Source organism: Pelodiscus sinensis, chromosome 2, assembly GCF_052426305.1.
Source record: "Pelodiscus sinensis isolate ZL-2025 chromosome 2, ASM5242630v1, whole genome shotgun sequence".
NCBI classification, from domain to species: Eukaryota; Metazoa; Chordata; order Testudines; family Trionychidae; genus Pelodiscus; species Pelodiscus sinensis.
In genome coordinates this window covers 31094199-31113123 of record NC_143053.1, presented here as the reverse complement: position 1 = coordinate 31113123, position 18925 = coordinate 31094199, and the positions used below count along the sequence as shown (strand labels likewise).

Genomic DNA, 18925 nt, shown 5'->3' with positions numbered 1-18925 from the left:
CCGGATGGCAGCCTGCAGCAAGTGCAGCCGGGCTGATGGCAACGACCCCACAAGACACACCGGCATGCCCAGGGGCAGCTCTGGCTCCATGTGGCCGAGTGCTGTGGTGTCCTGAGTTCAGGCACTCAGGGCACTCCAAGACAGGACTGCTTGGCTGTCCCTCATCAAGGTAGACAAGCAAGCGGGGAAGCCTGAGAACTGTCTGTCTGGGGTGGGGGTCGGGTCCCTTTAAGCACGGAGCTCAGTTAGCCTGAGGCAGAAGCCCCACACACTAAGTCCTAACCTGATGCCCTGCCGGCACTGGTTCCGGCCAGCCTTAACTTCAGTTCAGGGTCCACTCAGTATGGAGGCGCTCTTTCGAAATAGCAAAATGCTATTTCGAAATAGTTAATTCGAATTAAGCTAATTCAAAATAATGCATCTATATACTAACTCGAATTAACGCTGTAGTGTAGATGTACCCTAAGACTAATGCATCTCAGACAACCAACTATTTTTGCATTGTTTCCTTTCGATAGGCTAAGGATCTAAATAAAGATGAATGCACAGACTGAGAAAAGAGTCTCAGTGCTACTAAAAGGTAAAATTTAAAATGCCATTAAAAGGTAGGGATGTTAGATAGCATGTAATTGAACAGTTATGTAACTGCATAAAATGTGAGTAGTTACATAACTATTTGATAGTCCCGGGGGTTACGCTGGCAGCCAGTGCACTCCAACCCCACTCTTAGGGAACCCCAACATCCCATGCAACTGCCTTGGTTTCAGAGGAAGCAGCGAAGGGTAGCAGGCGGGAGCTGGTCTGTGAGGTGAAAAGCTGCCCTGTCCATGGGGGTCCAAGCTCAGAGCCCTCACGGACAGGAGCTGCTGCCAGAGAGCAGCCTCTGTGGCTGGACCAGGCTCACTACAGACAGAACTACTCCATCCGATGCTGGAACAGCCTCTGACCATGGGGAGGCTCAGACCCCCCACAGACAGGGACTGCTCTGTAGGATGCTGGAGCAGCCTCTGTCCACTGGGTGCTGAAACCCCCCCATGAACAGGGGCTGCTACCATGGAGCAGCCTCTGTCCATGGCAAGCCTAGGCCCACCGTAGACAGAGGCTGCTCTGTGGCATCCTCTCTGCTCCCCCTCTGTGTTGCTGCTTCTGATAGAGGCAGCAGCATGAGAGGGGGAGGTGGCACCACAGAGCTGGTACTAGGGAGAGCGGGCTTTTAAGCTGGCTTCCCCCAGCACCAGCTCCTGCCTGCCCACCGTCCCCTCACTGCCTCTGTAGGAAGCAGCGAGCGAGGGGAAGGGGATCCATGGGGCTGGTTTCCTGCACTTATCGGCTCCCACCTGCCCCTGTCATCCTCTGCATTGGTGCATCTCTATCAAAGGCAGCAACACAGGGGATAGGAGGGGAAGGCAGCCCCATGGAATCAGATGCTCATGGAGAGCCGGCTTAAAACCTGGCTCCCCACAGTCACCAGCTCCCACATCCCCGTCCCTGCTGCCTCTGATATAAAAGCAGCAAGGAGGGAGGGGAATGTGTGCAGTTGACAGGATTAACTGGTAAGACTAGGCTTATTGGTTAATTGTGTAGTCATGCCTATTAAAATGATGACATCCCTATTAAAGAGATGAGCTATTCAGAAAATGAAAAAGGATGCCTCCCCACCCCCAAACCAACTCACTCTAAAAGGATATTAGAGAGCCACAGTGGATAAGGTAATATCTTTTATTAGATTAACTTGTGTTAGTGAGAGAGACACAGAAAATGAGACTCTCCTAAAGCCGTCTTTGGGAATTCCAGCAAATGAATCTGCTTTCTACGTGATATGACACTGAAGACAGAGTTAAAGTTTGTCTCTCTCACTCTAGCCAGCAAGTAGAACAGGTGGTTTATTCGTTGACAGGAATACAGCGTAGCACAGACTTGTTGTTAACACAGGAACCAACAGCGGTCGGTACAATCCAACTTGGGGAGAGTGGAACCCTGGGCCACCTTCCTGCATTCTCCTCAGCTGAGAAACTCACAGCCGAAGCAGCCAGTCCCAACTCTGCAGGCAGCCATGTCTCCTCCTTTGTCTAGCTCCAGAAGGTATCACCTATTGAATCTCCTACTTAAGCTCAGGTTACAAGACAGCCTGAGCTATTGTTGTGTATGTGCTAAAATGCGGCAGCCAAAAGCAGCCTCCCCCTCAATGAGAGCCACACTCAACATTCCCATCCCCAGCTGGGTACCAGTACAGTGCCCAGGGAGACTTAGGCACACACCCAAGGTTACAAAAGAACAGTATGGGACAGTAGGAATCACATACAACATAACAAGCAAACAGAGCAAACACAATCCCCACCATGTCATATCTGGGGATTATAATAAATAGAATCTGGATATAACTCAACAGTGTGGTCTTGTTGCCAAGAAGTCTAATGGTATATTGGGCTGCATTAGTAGGATGCAAAGCAAGGGAAGCGATTATTCTCCTCTATTTGGCACAAGTGACCCATATCTGGAGTATTGTGTCCAGTTTGGGGCTCCCCAATACAGAAAGGATGAGCGCAAACTGGAGAGAGTCCAGCAGAGGCCAAAGAAAATGATTAGGGAGCTGGCGCACATGACTTGTGAGGAGTGACTGAGGGAAGTGAGCTTATTTACTGTGCAGAAGAGAAGAATGAAGGGGGATTTGATAGTCGTGTATAACTACCTGAAGAAGGGTTCCAAAGAAGATGGAGCCAGGCTATTCTCAGTGATGGCAGATGACAGAACAAGGAACAATGGTCTCAAGTTGCAGTGGAGGAGGTCTAGATTGGATATTAAGAAAAACTACTTCATCAGGAGGGTGGTGAAACAATGGAATGGATGCCTAAGGAAATGGTGGAATCTCCATTCTTAGAAGAGGTTTTGAAGGCCAAGTTTGACAAAGCCCCAGTTGGAATAATGTAGTTGGGGTTGGTCCTGCTTTGAGCAGAGGGTTGGACTGGATGACCTCCAGAGGTCTTCTCCAATCGTAATCCTCTATGAGTCTATGAAATAATGAAATTTGTGATGTTTAAATCCTATGATCGTGAAATTGACCAAAATGGAATGTGAATTTGGTAGAAACCTAATCATAATGGTCCCTTTTGGTTTTAAAATCTAAAAGGAGTTGTACATGCAAATCAAGGGTAAACACTCCACCCTGAATGTCTTACCACCGAGAAGGTAGATTCATTAGCTAGGATTTCCAATGCAGTCTTTAGGACACTCGTTTTCCTTTGAAGCAGCTGTAGAAATAGGATATAAACTGGATTATTTATCTATGATGTTTAAAGTGTGCACCTTTCTCCTAACTGAAGGTTAGTCTAGTAAGTAGGTCAAACCAAATGTGTAATTTATGAGGAAAACATGCATGACATGGGAAAATATTCCATAGCAATATAACCAACATATGTTGCTAAGAGAATGTTTTTCACAGCTTGATATTTGAATCCTATGGCTGACTTCCAAATCAAAGAAGGGTAGTGGCTAGGGGAAGAGAAGTGCTTTGTTGCCAGCTGACAAGCAGCACCTATGGAAGCAATGCGTACTTTTTTAATAAAGATTACATACTATAAATACTGCTGTACAAATGTTTTCAGAAAGAATGTCTAAAATACATTGGACAGCAGAATTTTATGCTGCAAAATCTAATAACTAGGTTTGTTAATACCCATAAATCATCTCTGCGAGAGTTTGGAAAGAGCTACTACCACAAAGTGAATGAGTGCATTATACCATTAAATATGCAACAAGTTGAACAAACATATATTAAGATCTCTGATAAAAAGTCCTCTATAAGAGAAAGGCAGAAATCATTTTCCAAATTTAAATCTAAGATCAGCAAGTATTAATACTGTACACCTCCCACAATTCAGAGTTCATGGAGCAAAATTAAGTGTCTTTTTTTGCATCGATTAGTGGTATTTCCTTTCCCGCTGCCTGCCTGCCTTTAAGATTGCAGCATTACTAGTGTTCCCAGAGGTTCTGAACCCTTTTAGTTTCTGCCTGCTGCCTCCCTGAAACAACATTAACAGGCCCCAGAAGGTTCTGCACCTGTCAGTTACAGAGGAAGACGAACTTGAAGCCTTTTGGTATGCATCAGGGACAGTGCAGCCAGACAAGGAAAATTAACAGACTTAGAAGCTCTAGGGACACAAACAGCAGAGCCATTTTCAACTGGCTTAGAGAAGAGAGCTGATTCTAAGTTTTTTTTTTTTAAGAGCTCTCCATAGTAGAAGAGCACCATGTCAAAGATAACAGAAGAAAGGTAGGTATAATTTTTCAAGGGAGGAGGTAAAGGGAAAGAAAGTATTCCAAGTGTTGATTTATTTGCAGTTGCTATTTTCACAGGTAATTTTCATTTCTGTTGGATTTTCATGCATGAAAATTAGGTGGTCATGGAAAGGAAGAGTTCTAGACCTTTCACTCTAATGCTCACAGGCAACTATTACAGAATGTTGAACTCCTGATGATCTTTCCACCTCTTCCAAAGTTATTACCTGTTAAGTTTAACCTCCATAGCTGAGTTTATCGCTTTTAAACCAAAAAGATGTCAGATGCCTGTTCTGAGATCCTTATAATTCAAATTGGACACAATATGGCAAGAAATGACCACAAACAAAAGTTGGGAAGGACAGACCAGAGGCCAAAAGAGACAGAAGTGACCAATCTCAAGGTACATTTATTGTCATGTTATGCATGCACTTTGAAAGACAAAGAGGCAAGGTCAGGCTGGTGATCAGAGACAAGTTTTTAACTGAAAGCAGCAATTACTGAGGAGGCCTCTATGAAGTCCAATTGTGTAGCGCACAATGTTAGAGAGGATATTTCAGGCAAACTAAAGAAATGGCATGAGAAAAGGCACATTGCTACAAATAGGAAATAACAAGCATCAAGATCAGGAGTGAGTAATAATTTTTAATTGGGGGCCACTACAAGATTTTGGTCAGTGATCCACAGCCCCACTTCTGTGGAGAAGGCATGGGGTCTGGGACAGTGGATGGGGTGTAGAAGAGAGCCTGGGATAATGCTCTGGGTGCAGAGTATGGGGTGCAGGGTCCAGGAGGGGTTATTGGTACAGGAGAAGATTCTATACCCATAACCTCTGCTGGACCCTGCACCCCAAGCCCCTGCTCCAGAGTATAACCCCTTCCTTCACCAAAATTCCCTCTCAGACTCCCTCTCCCTCTCCCCTCAGGAGAGGATTCTCACCTGGGGGAGGAATGTAGGATGCAAGATCTGGGAAGGAGTTATGACCTGGGAGAAGGGGAGAAAGGGGGTGCAAAGGGTTTGGGTGGTGATGTGGGGCAGGGCAGGGGAATGGAATGCAGGGTCAGGGAAGTGTATGTGTGCAGGAAAGGATTCTGGCCTAGGGGAGGAGTTTAGGAGGGAATTGTGACCTGGAGGAGTTGGGGAGAAGGGATACAGAGAGCTTGGGTGGTGGCCTGGGCAGGTAGTTGGAGGGGAAAAGGGAGTGGGGTGCCAGAGGCAGGCTCTGGCTGGGAGGCGCTTACCTAGGTGGCTCCCAGCCAGCCAATCTGCAGAATCCCGGTCTGTGGGCTGCTCCACATGGCTCTGCTCCAGCACAGGGAGGGAGGGAGGAAGTGAAACCGGCCAATGGGAGCTGGGGGATTTTGCTAGGGGGTAGGGACAGGGCAGGAAGCTTTCCCTTCTCTATCCACCTTGCAGAGCAATTAGCAGCCTACTGTTTAAAGTGGCAGCTCCTGCCCTGTAGTAAGAGTGCCGGCCAGGCAGCAGTGGCCTGGATCTGGCGGCTTGGCGGGCTGGATCCAGTCCACTAGCTGCCTCTTGCTCACCCCTGATCAAGATGAACTAGCATACGGTCTACGGAGTGAATAAGAAACGACTGGTCTAAAGACAAGATGCAGACATTAAAAGCAGTGTATGGCCTTGGAGGAAAAGAGCTTGAATATTGTACTTCTCAATGCTACTATAATTGGCGCCTTAGAAATGTCAAAACAGATTTTTTACACACACACACACACACACACACACACACACACACACACACACACACACACTCTGAAGGAGGCAGGAAACTATTATGGAGATTCAAAGAGAGAATTTATGTGGTTGGAGCAGCAGCAAATAATTTTGGTTGTAGGATGCTGGAGACTTCAAGAATCAGATATGAAAATAAGGAAGACCAGAAGGAAAACATTGCAATACTCACAATGAAAGACTGTTGGGGCACAGACAAAAGTTTCAGCACTAGTGAAGAAGAAATAAACTTTGGAGCTATTATAAAAAGGTGATTCTGAAAGGCACCATTTTAAAAAACAATTTTAGTGGCAGATTCCTTTATGCAAGTCGTGTGCAATCTGTGGGTCGCGATGCCCAAGGGGGTCACAGATGTCTTCCTGAGGACCCCCAAAGGCCAAGCCCAGCCTCCAGCCGCCCGGATCTAAGTGGCGTGCTGCGGGGCTGCCAATGGCTGGACCCAGCTGCCCAGATCTAATCGCTGCGCCACTCAAATTATCTTGGGGGTCGCGACATGAGTATATGGGGGTCATGGTTGAAAAACGGTTGCGCACCATTGCTTTATGCAACACCCATATTCTGTCATTAATTTGTGACTAAACAAACTCATAAATTAAAAAAACATAAGACGGAACTGTTCAAAAAATCATAGAATCATAAAAGACTAGGGGTTGGGAAAGACCTCAAGAGGTTGTCCATTCCAACCTCCTGTTCAAATCAGGACGAACCCCAACTAAATCATGGCAGACAGGGCTTTGTCAAGCTTGTCCTTGAAAACCTCTAAGGGTGGAGATTTCATCTACTCTCTAGGCAACCCATTCTAGTGCTTCACTACTCTCCCGGTGAAACAGCTTTTTCCTAAAATCCAGCCTAGAACTCCCTTACTGCAACCTGGGACCACTGCTCCTTGTTCAGCCATCTGTCACCACTGAAAACAGCCTCTCTCCATTCTCTTTGGAACCCCTCCCTTCCCCCAGGGACCTGAAGGGAGGTTCCAAAAAGGATGGAGAAAGGCTGTTCTCAGTAGTGACGGATGGCAGAGCAAGGAGCAATGGTCTCAAGTTACAGTTGGGGAGGTCTAGGTTGGATATTAGAAAAAACTATTTCACTAGGAGGGTGGTGAAGCACTGGAATGGGTTATCTAGGGAGGTGATGGAATCTCCATCCCTAGAGGCTTTTAAGTGTCGGCTTGACAAAGCCCTGGCTGGGTTGATTTAGTTGGGGTTGGTCCTGCCTTGGGCAGGGGGCTGGACTTGATGACCTCCTGAGGTCTCTTCCAGCTCTATGATTCTATGAAGTCTGCTATCAAAGCCCCCACATTCTTTTCTTCTGCAGACAAAATGAGCCCAGCTGCCTCAGCCTCTCCTGAGAAGTTATGTGCACTATCCCCCTAATCATTTTTGTTGCTCCCATTGGACTCTCTCCAATTTGTCCACATCCTTTCTGTAGTAGGAGGCCCAAAATTAGACATAGTACTCCAGATGTAGCCTCACCAGTACAGAATAGAGGGAAATTATTCCCTTCCCTCAATCTGCTGGCAATGTTCCTACTAATGCAACAGAATATGCAATTATCCTTCTTGGCAACAAGGGCACAGTGTTGATTCATATCCAGCTTCTCATGCACTGTAATCCCCAGGCCCTTTTCTGAACTGCTGCTTTGCCAGTCAGTCCCCAGCCCGGAACCGTGCATTGGATTCTTCCATCCTAAGTATTCAGCATTTGTCTTTATTATACCACATCCGATTTCATGGAAGGATATAGAGGAAGCCTATTTTCCACCCTCACTGTTTTTAAAATAATGCCTTTAATTCATTAAATGATAATCTAACAGATCACTGCACTGAGCTCTGAAATATATCAGCAATAAGGATGCAGTACTATAACCATAGATGAATATTGCAAGTGCTATTTCTTTTCTAAGAAAGATTACTATTCTTGAATGTATTTTAAGTATTCTATTACTGTTTAAGAAAAAAATACAAAATAATTTAATCCCATTTTCGAGGGAAAAATCAGAATGCCCTTTAGAAACTATTCTATTCTGGTTTCACTTGGAAAAATAATTGCATCTTGTGGATTGGTAATTTTGTGAACAGGAAAAAAAGTAAATTCAGGAACTTACTCTGTCATTAAAGACTCATAAAATATCTGTTATAACTAAGATGTTGTGATTAACTGGAAATATTAAGGACAAATTCTATATGAAAGATTAAGCACTAAAATAACTTTAACTTAATGCAAAAGAAGTCTCCAAAATGAGTATCTACATATTGTGTACCAAGGAGTTAAAAGAAATAGTCCCTGTTCTTCAAAAATATTTGCACATGCATAACTTTACACATTGTGTGTACTCCCACAAAAATAGATAGGACTGTTCACAATGCATAAAGTTGAGCATGTACATAGGATATGAAGGATATGATCTGAGTGCAGGCTAGATTCCATAGAAGCAATAGCATAATATTAGATATTTGGTTTAAAATTTTCCATGTCATAAAGGGTAATCAGTTATGTATTTTAAACAGTCTCATATATGTCCTTGGCAAAAGACCTACTATGTATGTAAATCAAGAATTATGATTTATTTTTGCACTCTGATACATCACTGAATCATTGCACTTTCTATAGGACCACTGTCCCGTATACTGTAGTGTTAACTAAATATTTCCCAGTAATTTCCCAGTGCAGCATTTTTACATTTCTTTTGAAGAAGGTTGAACTTTCAAACAATGTTGATTTCATTTTAACACTGTCAATAGCAGCCACCCTTTTTCTACCCAAACACACTGGTTTATATTTTGCTTCTGGTCCATACATAAAACATTGCATGTAATCAGTGTGGAGTTCTGTATTAAAAAAAATCAATCACAGTTCATGACCCAGGCCTGTAATCCCCTTTGGCAATTGTCCCTCCTGTTTTACATATCTAGCTCCTTCAGCTTCTGGTTTGTCCACATTCTCTAGACTAGGAACACAGTTTTTAAAGACTTTTCATCTAAATAGATCTCCAATAAAATGTTCTGTTGCAATAAAGATGCCAACTTTTTAGCAAGGGATAGGAAAGAAAAGCCTTTAGAATCTGAAATGGAAACATCTGGTATCACAGACATTTATTAAAAAAACAGATACTGGGTTTCAGTTAAATCAATTTTTATTTTTATCTGCAAAGCACTATGCAAGCCTAAGGCATGATGTGAATAAAATAATAATAATAAACAAATGGGGCATTAAGTGTGTTCACTATCCCCACCAGTGATTATACTAAGAATATAAAGAAAGGGAATCGTATGTCAACGTATTATCACTCTCCAAACACGTCATATACACAGGACCCGATTCTCCAATCATACACACAAATCCCCTAAAACAGTGAAGTTACTCCTCATTTATCCTAAGAGGAAAATTAGGCCAGGCATCTCTGTTTTTGCACAGCCATGCTGGTACCTGAACAGAAGCTGTTGCTGCTGATGGTCCTTGCTGAGCCTCCAGAAGAGCTATGGGGGTTGAACTCCCTACTCTCCTCCTCTGAGAAGGGCGATTCAGAGGCTGGGGACACTTTCTGTTTCTGCTGCTGCTGGGATACATAAGGCCGAAGGAGCAGACGGGGGATGCGGCTGCGGGATATCTCCTTCTCCTGCTGCAGTTTCTGCTCCTAGTCAAAAACAAACAAGGTGGATGCAAGATACAATCTATGTATCATACCCTGTTGAGTAACCCTCAATCATAAACACCTTCCCAAATACTCCAGGAATAAACTCCACTGTTACCCACCAGCTCTGTGATTCTTGGGGAACCAGAACATGGTCACCTGTCAGCCTTGTGCTCTTGGGGAGTCAGGGAGTGACATTCATGGAAACCATTCCCCTCCCTCAGGCCTCTTCTAGAATCAAAGACAAAGCAATGAAAAGGCCGGGGAAGACACACCTAAACTGCTTCAGACAAGGGTGATATAATTAAGGAAACACCCAAGCCTCATTTGCATTAAAGATGGAACAGAGGGACATCTCATTAGCATACAGAATGGAGAGCAGCTCTTCCAAGGCAGGAACTGCACTGAACTATGGGACACCGAAAGCAGAGATGCACTGCCTGATGGGAAATCCCTGCTCCAGATGCTAATGAACCTAGGCCTGCTCACACCCAAATTAGTCATTATCAGACCAATTCTAGTAACGATCCTATTGACATCTAAAATACTGAAACTGCCTAGTTGCATTGTGAGCTCGTTCAAGGAACATCCTCCAGAACCAGGGGTGATCAGTCTCTATTGTCTCTCCTCTTTCTCTTTGAACTATCCCTATAAAAACTCCTATCCTTGCCCCAAGAAAACTGTTCTGATACCTGGACTTAAACTGCATCAGTTCCATTGAGACTTCTTCATCTCCTGTCTGATCGTGCTGGGGAGTCTGTCCTGCTTTTCTCCTGCCCTCTGGACCCCCGGCTACCATCATCATCTGGGAACCCCGATCAGTGCAAGCTCCGTGGAGTGGTGAGGTCTCTCTCTCTCTTTCTCTCTCTCAACTATCTCTCTAAGCATAGCCTCCTGACCCTGCCCTGTGTAACTGTTATATGGTTACCTAACGTTTGTAATCAGTATCAATTTAGATTTAATATTGTAATTGTTAGATTTAATATTGTAACTGTTTGATATCTATTCACTACTCAGAAATAAATCACTTTCATTGCTAAACTGGTTGCTTCTCTCTCTTTCTTTCTCTTTTGCTCACTCTTTCTTAAGGGGTGTTGTTTTGGCTTCCCCATTCGCTCTGCAACAACGCTTCTTGTACCCAAGCAAAAGATCCCTGTAGTGCCTAAAATCCTGTGGGGTTTGCTCATCGTGTGGTTTACCAGTGAATGACTGTGGTGTGAAAGTGGGGATAGGGGGTGCTGAACCTGGGGGCTTATGAGGATGGCAGCTTAAAGTGCTGTTTAATCCAGCCCACGGAGTCCAAAGGCACATGAGGGTGCAGTGTGGCATTGCTGTGAAACCCAGCCAGCTGAGTCCAGGGACATATGAGGGGGTCAGCTTGTGAGTGCTGAGTACCCAGTCCTCTCAGACGTGCTCTGTTAGTGGGTGTGAGTGTCTGTATGTGTTGCCAAGGTGGTAAGAACCCCATCCTGAGGAACCTAGTTCCTGCAGGAGAGCTCCAGTGGGAGGGAGAATTGGCAGCAGGGAGAATTCAGCTCCATATGAGAGCCCAAGTAAGCACCAACAGCACACTGATAGAACTGTTAACCTTCCCCCAGTCCCATAAGGGTAACCCTGATAAATGAGCATACCCCAGAGTATTGGGCAAATTTGGTAACACCACTCACAACCTCCCCACAACATGCACCAGGACTACTCTTTTCCAAACAGCTGCCCTAGAAATCTCCCATTGTAACCTCCCTCACATAAGCACTCATCCTCCCAAGTATCCTAGGAATAATCCATCCCAACTCATATTTGAGTTCCTCTCCTTATGTATACACTGATGAAAGCTCCTGCATGAGGAAAACTCAGAGGGCGATGACAGATGCATCTGTCTCTTCAGACACACCATTGGGGGACACGATAACAGCTTTCAAGCACATAAAAGGTTGTTACAAGGAGGATGATAAAAAATATTCTCCTTAACATCTGAGGATAGGACAAGAAGCAACGGCCTTAAATTGTAGCAAGGAAGGCTAGTTGGACATTAGGAAAAACTTCCTGTCATGGTGTTTTAGCACTGGAACAAATGCAGGTTGTGGAACTTTAGAGGTTTTTAAGAACAGGGTTAGACAAGCACTTGTCAAGAATGATCTACTTATTACTTAGTCCTGCCTTGAGTGCAAAGGACTAGACTAGATGACCCATTGAGATCCCTTCCAATGTTAACACTTCTATGATTATACGATTCAGTACCTTTCACCCACAGTGGCACTAATTTCTCCTCCTGCTACTGCTGCTCCCTGCGTGGAAGGTCTTGTGGAAAGTAGGGATGTAAAAAGTCAGTTCAAAAGGTAACCCTGTAGCTGCTGAAAATCTTAGCCATTACACATGCTGCAGGCTCTGTGGTATAAAGCTTAAATAAACTTTATACTGCAGAGCTCGCAGCAAAGCCTCCCCCGGAGTGGAGCTGTCAAGAGAAGCAGCCGGAAAGCCGCCACCCCAGGAGTGAGACCAGCAGGGGCTAATAGCTCCCAAGAACAAGGATTCCCTCCAGCAGAGAAGCCGCCTCCCTGGAACCCAGGCCAGCAGGAGCTAACGGCTCCACTTCCCACCCCTGCAAACCCCATCCCTCTCCTCAAAGCTTCCTGCCAGTTCTTTTCTGACCCCTCACCAGTCTCAATCCTCCTTCTTCAGGACCTCCTGCCAGCCTGGTCTACCCCTCCTTACAGCCCCAGCCAGCCGACACCTCCAGCAGCCTAGATCCCTCCTCCTCAGAGTCCCAACACATCTGCCAGCCCTGATCCTCCCTCCTCAAGGCCACTTCCAGCCTCATCCCACTACATGCCCCAATCCCTCCTTGTCTGAGCACCCCCGCTAACTCAAACCTCTTGCCTCATATCCCCCTATCAATCCCAATCCCGTGCTAACCCCGATTCCTCTCTTCATCCCCATTACACTTCTACCAGTCCCAATCCCCATGCCAGTCCCCTCTCCTCAGAACCTCTGAGAGCCCTGACAACCCCTGGAAACTCTGACCTCCCCTCCTCAGAGCCCCCCACCAACCTTGACCACAGAGGTCCTGCACCCCACTAGCTCCCTGTCAACCCCAATCCCTCTCCTGCCAGCCCTGTCCCACTACCAGCCCATATCCCTCCTCCTCACACTTTCCAATTCCCTTCCTCAGATCCACCCGCATGCGGGATACCTAGGATGATTAGGTGTCTAGTTTTTTTACTAGAACGCACAGTCAACAAGGCCTTTGCTAAGAGAGTGCGGGGCCCAGAGCAAAACCTCCACTTCAAGTCCCACCTCACTCTTCCTCCAACCCATCCTACCCTCATGCCATCCCCTTGTTTCAACCCTTCTCCCCGGCCACGGCAACTCTCAGTTGGGGTTAGAGGTGTATGCCTCTACCCCAACTGCAGCAGCTCTCTGCTGGGGCCGGAGAAGTGCACCTTTTTGCTGGCTGTGGAGGCTCCCTGCTGGGGCCAGAGGAGAGGTGCACTCCTTCAGCCCCATTAGGGAGCTGCCATGGCCAAGGAAGAAGCACCTTCTCAAAGTTCCCCTTCACATGCACACCATCCCCAGCATCATGGATCTGCCATAGCTGGCAGAGACACACACCTCTTCCAGCCCCACCCAGTCTCACCAGAGCTGCTGCGCCTGGCAGAAGCACACGTCTCACCTGACCTGGAGCTCCTGTAGTGAGAGAGGACTGGGGAAGCCCTCTCTCCTAGTGTAGCCTATACCCAAAACCCCACATCTCCAGCCCCATTCCATACCCCACACTTCCAGCCCTCACCCCAAGCCTCTGCCCAAGTGCTCTGCCTCTCCCGTACCACAAACACCTTATTCCCAGCCCCATCCCAGAGCGTGCACCCCCAGCCAGAGGCCTCCTTCCCCCCATCCTTCTCCTACACTCTGATCCCTCTCCCCCACCACAGATTGTCCATGTGTACAGAATGAATTTTGTTATTTGCACCAATATCAAACGTGTTATGTCTCACACATCATCTCCATATTGTGAGCATAACAAAATTCATTCTGCACATGGACATAAAAATGAGCGGGAAGACTGGCTGCTTCCTGCCCCAGCTCGGACCTCCTCCTACACTCTGAACCCCTCATCCCCACTACAGAGCCTTCACCCTCTCCCCCAACCCTTTGCCCCAAGCCAGTGAGAGTGAGGTACCAAAGGAGAGGAATGTAGTGTGCAAGGGTGAGGCCTCAGGGGAGGGGGCACGGCCTCAGGGAAGAGCCAGGGTGTTTGGTTTTGTGTTTTTAGGAAGTTGGCAACCCTACTGATACCCTCTTCTCAGACCCACCCCGAACCCCAATGCCGCCACAGATCCCCACCCCTGCCAATGCCCATCATCCCCCTCAAACCCTCCCCGTTCTTGCAATCCCTGAGCCGCCTTATTCCCCCTTCAGCAGCCCTGATCCCCCGCCTCAGAGCCCAGCCCCTCCAAAGACCCCAATCTGCCCTCCTCAGCCCCCCTGCCACTGCCATCCCTCAGCCCCATCCCTCAGCCCCATCGCCACTGCCATCCCTCAGCCCCATCCTCAGCCCCCCTGCCACTGCCATCCCTCAGCCCCATCCTCAGCCCCCCTGCCACCCCAGCCCCCCGCCCCTCCCTCCTCAGCCCCCCTGCCACTGCCATCCCTCAGCCCCATCCTCAGCCCCCCTGCCACTGCCATCCCTCAGCCCCATCGCCACTGCCATCCCTCAGCCCCATCCTCAGCCCCCCTGCTCTGCCCGCCCTGATCCCCCGTCCTCGGAGCCGTGCCAGCCTCAATCCCCCTCTCTCAGAGCCCCCCGCCGTGCCCGCCCTGACGCCCCTCCTTACCCCCCGCCCGGCCCCGCTCTCCCCCGCACCTGCACTCCTCTCTCCCGCGGCCCATCTCCCGGGACTCGTCGCTTGCGGCCGAAAGGCTCCGGGGCCGCCCCGCCGGCCCTGCTCACCTTGCCGCCCTCGCGGAGCGGTCCCATCCCGCCTCAGTCGGGCGCGGCCGGCGGCACCTGGCTGGGAGAGAGCAGACAGGAGAGGCGCTGAGCGAGGGCTGCCGCAGGGACCCGCCGCGCCGCGCCGCCCGGGGTGCAGAGCCCAGCCCAGCCCGCTGCCCCCCCGCCCTGACACGTGGTGCCGCCGCCGCCCGGCTCTGCAGCCGCCTGCCGGGCTGGCTCGCTCCCTGCTGCCCTGTGGGCAGGGCTTGGTGCTTGCCCCGGCCGGCGGCTTCGCGTGTCACCGAGCCCAGGGAGCGACACCCCGGGCAGGGGGGACTGGCCAGGTGCAACTTCCTGCTGCTCCTGCAGAGCCAGGCCACGTTGGCCCGTGGGCTGGGAGAGGCCACTGCTGACACCGGCAGCCTCTGGTGGGTGGGTGGCTGGCAGCAGGCGCTTGTCCGGCGTTTACTGCAGGAAGGCAGGGCCGGTGGTATCCGGCGCTCGTTGCAGTTTCTCGGCCTCTCGTCTGCCGCTAGGAAGGCAGCCAAGGTACGAGCGCGGGAATTGCCACTTCATCTTCAAGCAACGCATTGCAAGCCTGCAAGGGACCTAGAGTTCTGTTCTCTCTCCTCCAGGCTTCATGCCAGTTGTTCTAGGCCTCAGCTGTTATCCTCTGAGTGGGACTAGTCCCTTAAGTAACGGGTAGGTTTTTCTAGTATCGGAGTCCTAATATACATTTTAAATAACAGTGAGTGTTTAAAAGCTGCTGTTCAGAAACCACTCTTTATGCAGAGCTGGGGAATCGCCTGGCATCAGAATGAAAGGTGATGTGCTTCTTAAAACCTGCAGGAGTAATCGTTGGACCTTCTACTTTGCACCAATAGACGTTGTCAGACAAGTTGTTAAATAGTCGAACAATTAGATTAAGAATATATTAACCTAATGCTGGGATTAGCTCTACATCTTCTCCATTGCTGCAGGCCATGCTTTGCCAAATAAAATCAAACTAGCTCTTGCCTGACGATGCCAATACACTCTTTCAGCTCAGCTCTGTAAGAGGGTCATATTTATAAAGTACTGTACTTTGAAATCCTTGGATGTATATTCAAATATTCATTCATAGACAGCTGGGCAGAAACATATCAGTATTTCCCAGAAATTCACCTCCTGCAGTGACAGCAGTGTCCCCATTGAAAATGCAAGACTGCAACCTTACACCTAAACCACAGAAATAGAAATTTAGTCCTCCATTCCCTTAAAATGGGAGCTCCTCTTGTGTGTTTCTCTAGTGAGCTGTACATGACATGGCATGAGATCTCCCATATGCGCCAGCAAAGCTGTTGCAGCAGCAGAAAGAGCGGAAGAAGCTGTGCAGCATTGCCATCACCATAGCAACTGAGCTAAAGACTATATTTAATATCCAGTCACAGCCCTCTGCATAGCTTTCCATTTGGAGTTTGAATCAGTTACCTGCCTGACATTCTACATAAACAAGTTATGTACAAAATGAAGTCTTTGTGCTGCCTTAAGATTCCTAAGTGTATATCCCTTTTTATCTCTTCCAGGGATATTTTTGCATAAAAATGTCCAGGGTAACATTTCAATTAATATAATAGATAATAATTGGAATGGAAAACAGAAGAGATTCCGAAGGACTGGAAAATGGCAAATATAGTGCCAATCTATAAAAAAGGGAAATAAGGACAACTTGGGGAATTACAGACAAGTCAGTTTAACTTCAGTACCCAGAAAGATAATGGAGCAAATAACTAAGCCATCAGTTTAAAAACACATAGGGTATGCCTACACTACCCCCCTAGTTCGAACTAGGGGGGTAATGTATGCATACTGAACTTGCTAATGAAGCCCGGGATTTGAATTTCCCGGGCTTCATTAGCATAAAGCTTGCTCCGCCATTTTTAAAAGCCGGCTTGTTCGAACCCCGTGCCGCGGCACAGGCTAGATAGTTCGAACTATGTAGTTATTCCGAACTATCTGTACGCCTCGTGGAATGAGGTGTACAGATAGATTGGAATGGCTACATAGTTCGAACTATCTAGCCCGTGCCGCGTGTAGCCACGCGGCACGGGGTTCGAACAAGCCGGCTTTTAAAAATGGCGGAGCCGGCTTTATGCTAATGAAGCCCGGGAAATTCAAATCCCGGGCTTCATTAGCAAGTTCGGTATGCATACATTACCCCCCTAGTTCGAACTGGGGGGGTAGTGTAGACATACCCATAGGCTGTGTCTAGACTGGCTGCTGTGTCTAGACTGGCTGCTGTGTCTAGACTGGCAGCTGTCTACATTGGCCACTTGAATTTCCACAAGAACACTGACGATCTCATGTAAGAAATCAGTGCTTCTTGCGGAAATACTATGCTGCTCCCATTCGGGCAAAAGTCCTTTTGCGCAAAAGCTTTTGCGCAAAAGGGCCAGTGTAGACAGCTCACATTTGTTTTGTGCAAAAAATCCCCGATCGCGAAAATGGCGATCGGGGCTTTTTTGCGCAAAAGCGCATCTAGATTGGCACGGATGCTTTTCCACAAAAAGTGCTTTTGCGGAAAAGCATCTGTGCCAATCTAGATGCTCTTTTCCGCAAATGCTTTTAACAGAAAACTTTTCCGTTAAAAGCATTTGCGGAAAATCATGCCAGAAGCCATAGAAAATAATAAGCTGGTAAGTTACTGTAGGCATGGATTTGCCCAGAGTCAAAGCAACCTATTAGGTTTCTTTGACAGGGTAACTTGACTATAGTAAGGCTTTTGACTCTGACTTGGATGACCTCATGAAAATGTTAAGGGAAATACAGCCTAGATGGAGCTACCATAAGGAAGGTACATAAATAGCTGGAAAACTGTTCCCAGAGAGTAATCCTACAGGAGTCATTTTTGGATCCTGTTCTGTTCAATATCTTCATCGATGATTTACATAATTGCATAAAGCAGTGGTTCTCAACCATTACAGGTTACTGTACCCCTTTCAATAGTCTGATTTGTCTTGCACACCTCTAAGTGTCATCTGCTTGCTTACAAAATCAGACATAAAAATACAAAAGCATTACTGTGCACTAACACAGAAATTTGCTTCCTTTCTCATTTTGTCTATATTACATTTTAGTTGCACTGACTTTGCTAATAATGCATTTTATGTAGCCTTTTGTAAAACTAGGCAAGCATCTAGATAAACGGAAGACTTCTGCATACCCTCTGGGGTACATATTCCCCTGGTTGAAAAGCACAAGGCATAGAGCAACTCATAAAGTTTGCAGACAGTATCAAATTGGAAGGGCTTGTAAGTGCTTTGTAGGTTAGAATTAAAATTCAAAATGATCTGGACAAATGAGAATGGTCTGAAATAAGTAGGATGAAATTAAATAAGGACAAATGCAAAGTACATCACTCAGAAAGAAATAATAAATTGCAGACATACAAAATGGGAAATGAGGGTATGTCTACACTACAAAGTTAGTTCGAACTAACGGATGTTAGTTCGAACTAACTTTCATAGGCGCTACACTAGCGCTCCGCTAGTACGAATTTAATTCGAACTAACGGAGCGCTTAGTTCGAACTAGGAAAAAATCATTTTACGAGGATTAAGCCTAGTTCGAACTAGCTAGTTCGAATTAAGGGGTGTGTATCCCCTTAATTCAAACTAGTGGGAGGCTAGCCCTCCCCAGGTTTCCCTGGTGGCCACTCTGGCCAACACCAGGGAAACTCGTCTGCCGCCCTCCCGGCCCCGGACCCCTTAAAGGGGCACAGGCTGGCTACGGTGCCTGCTAGCACCCAGCTAGCAGACCCTGCACCTGGCACGGCTCGAGCCACCCACCCGATGCCCCCCAGGCCTCTCCCTCTTCCCGGGACAAGGCTGGCGGCTCCCGGGAGCTTGCCCGGGACCGCAAGAGGTGGGCACCCGCCTGGGCTAGTGCGGACATCGTGGACCTCGTCCACGAACTCCGCACTAGGCACAGGAAAGTGGCCGTCTAGGGCAGGAGAGCTGCCAGCCTGGCCACCCAGGAGCAGGTGTGTATGAAAATCAAGGTGGTCCACTGAGACCCCCAACCCTGAGCCCTGAGCTTACAATGGCCGTATTGGGTCAGACCAAAGGTCCATCTAGCCCAGTAGCCTGTCTGCCGACAGCGGCCAACCCTAGGAACTCTGGAGTGGATGGACCGAAAACAGTGACCAAGCCATTTGTCTCATGCCATCCCTCTCTAACCTTCCACAAACCTTGGGCAGGGACACCACTCCTACCCCCTGGCTAATAGCACTCCATGGACCCAACCTCCATGACTTGATCTCACTTCCCTTTAAACTCTGTTCTAGTTCTAGCCTTCACAGCCT

At 47.6% G+C, this 18925-nt stretch overlaps 1 protein-coding gene across 2 annotated transcripts in view; it reads right to left on the bottom strand.

Annotated features, from left to right (window-relative positions):
• SYBU (syntabulin) overlaps window positions 1-15119 on the bottom strand; it is a 62164-nt gene extending 47045 nt beyond the window's left edge. Inside the window, exons 1-2 of one of the 2 annotated variants that reach the window (XM_075920208.2) lie at window positions 14516-15119; window positions 9450-9657 (exon numbers count right to left, since the gene is read on the bottom strand). In XM_075920208.2, the coding sequence (XP_075776323.2) occupies window positions 9450-9657; window positions 14516-14629 (322 nt within the window). In that variant the 5' untranslated portion in view covers window positions 14630-15119. The remainder of the gene's footprint in view (window positions 1-9449; window positions 9658-14515) is intronic. The other variant, XM_075920209.2, reaches the window with a different exon arrangement.
• Window positions 15120-18925: the final 3806 nt, after the last annotated feature.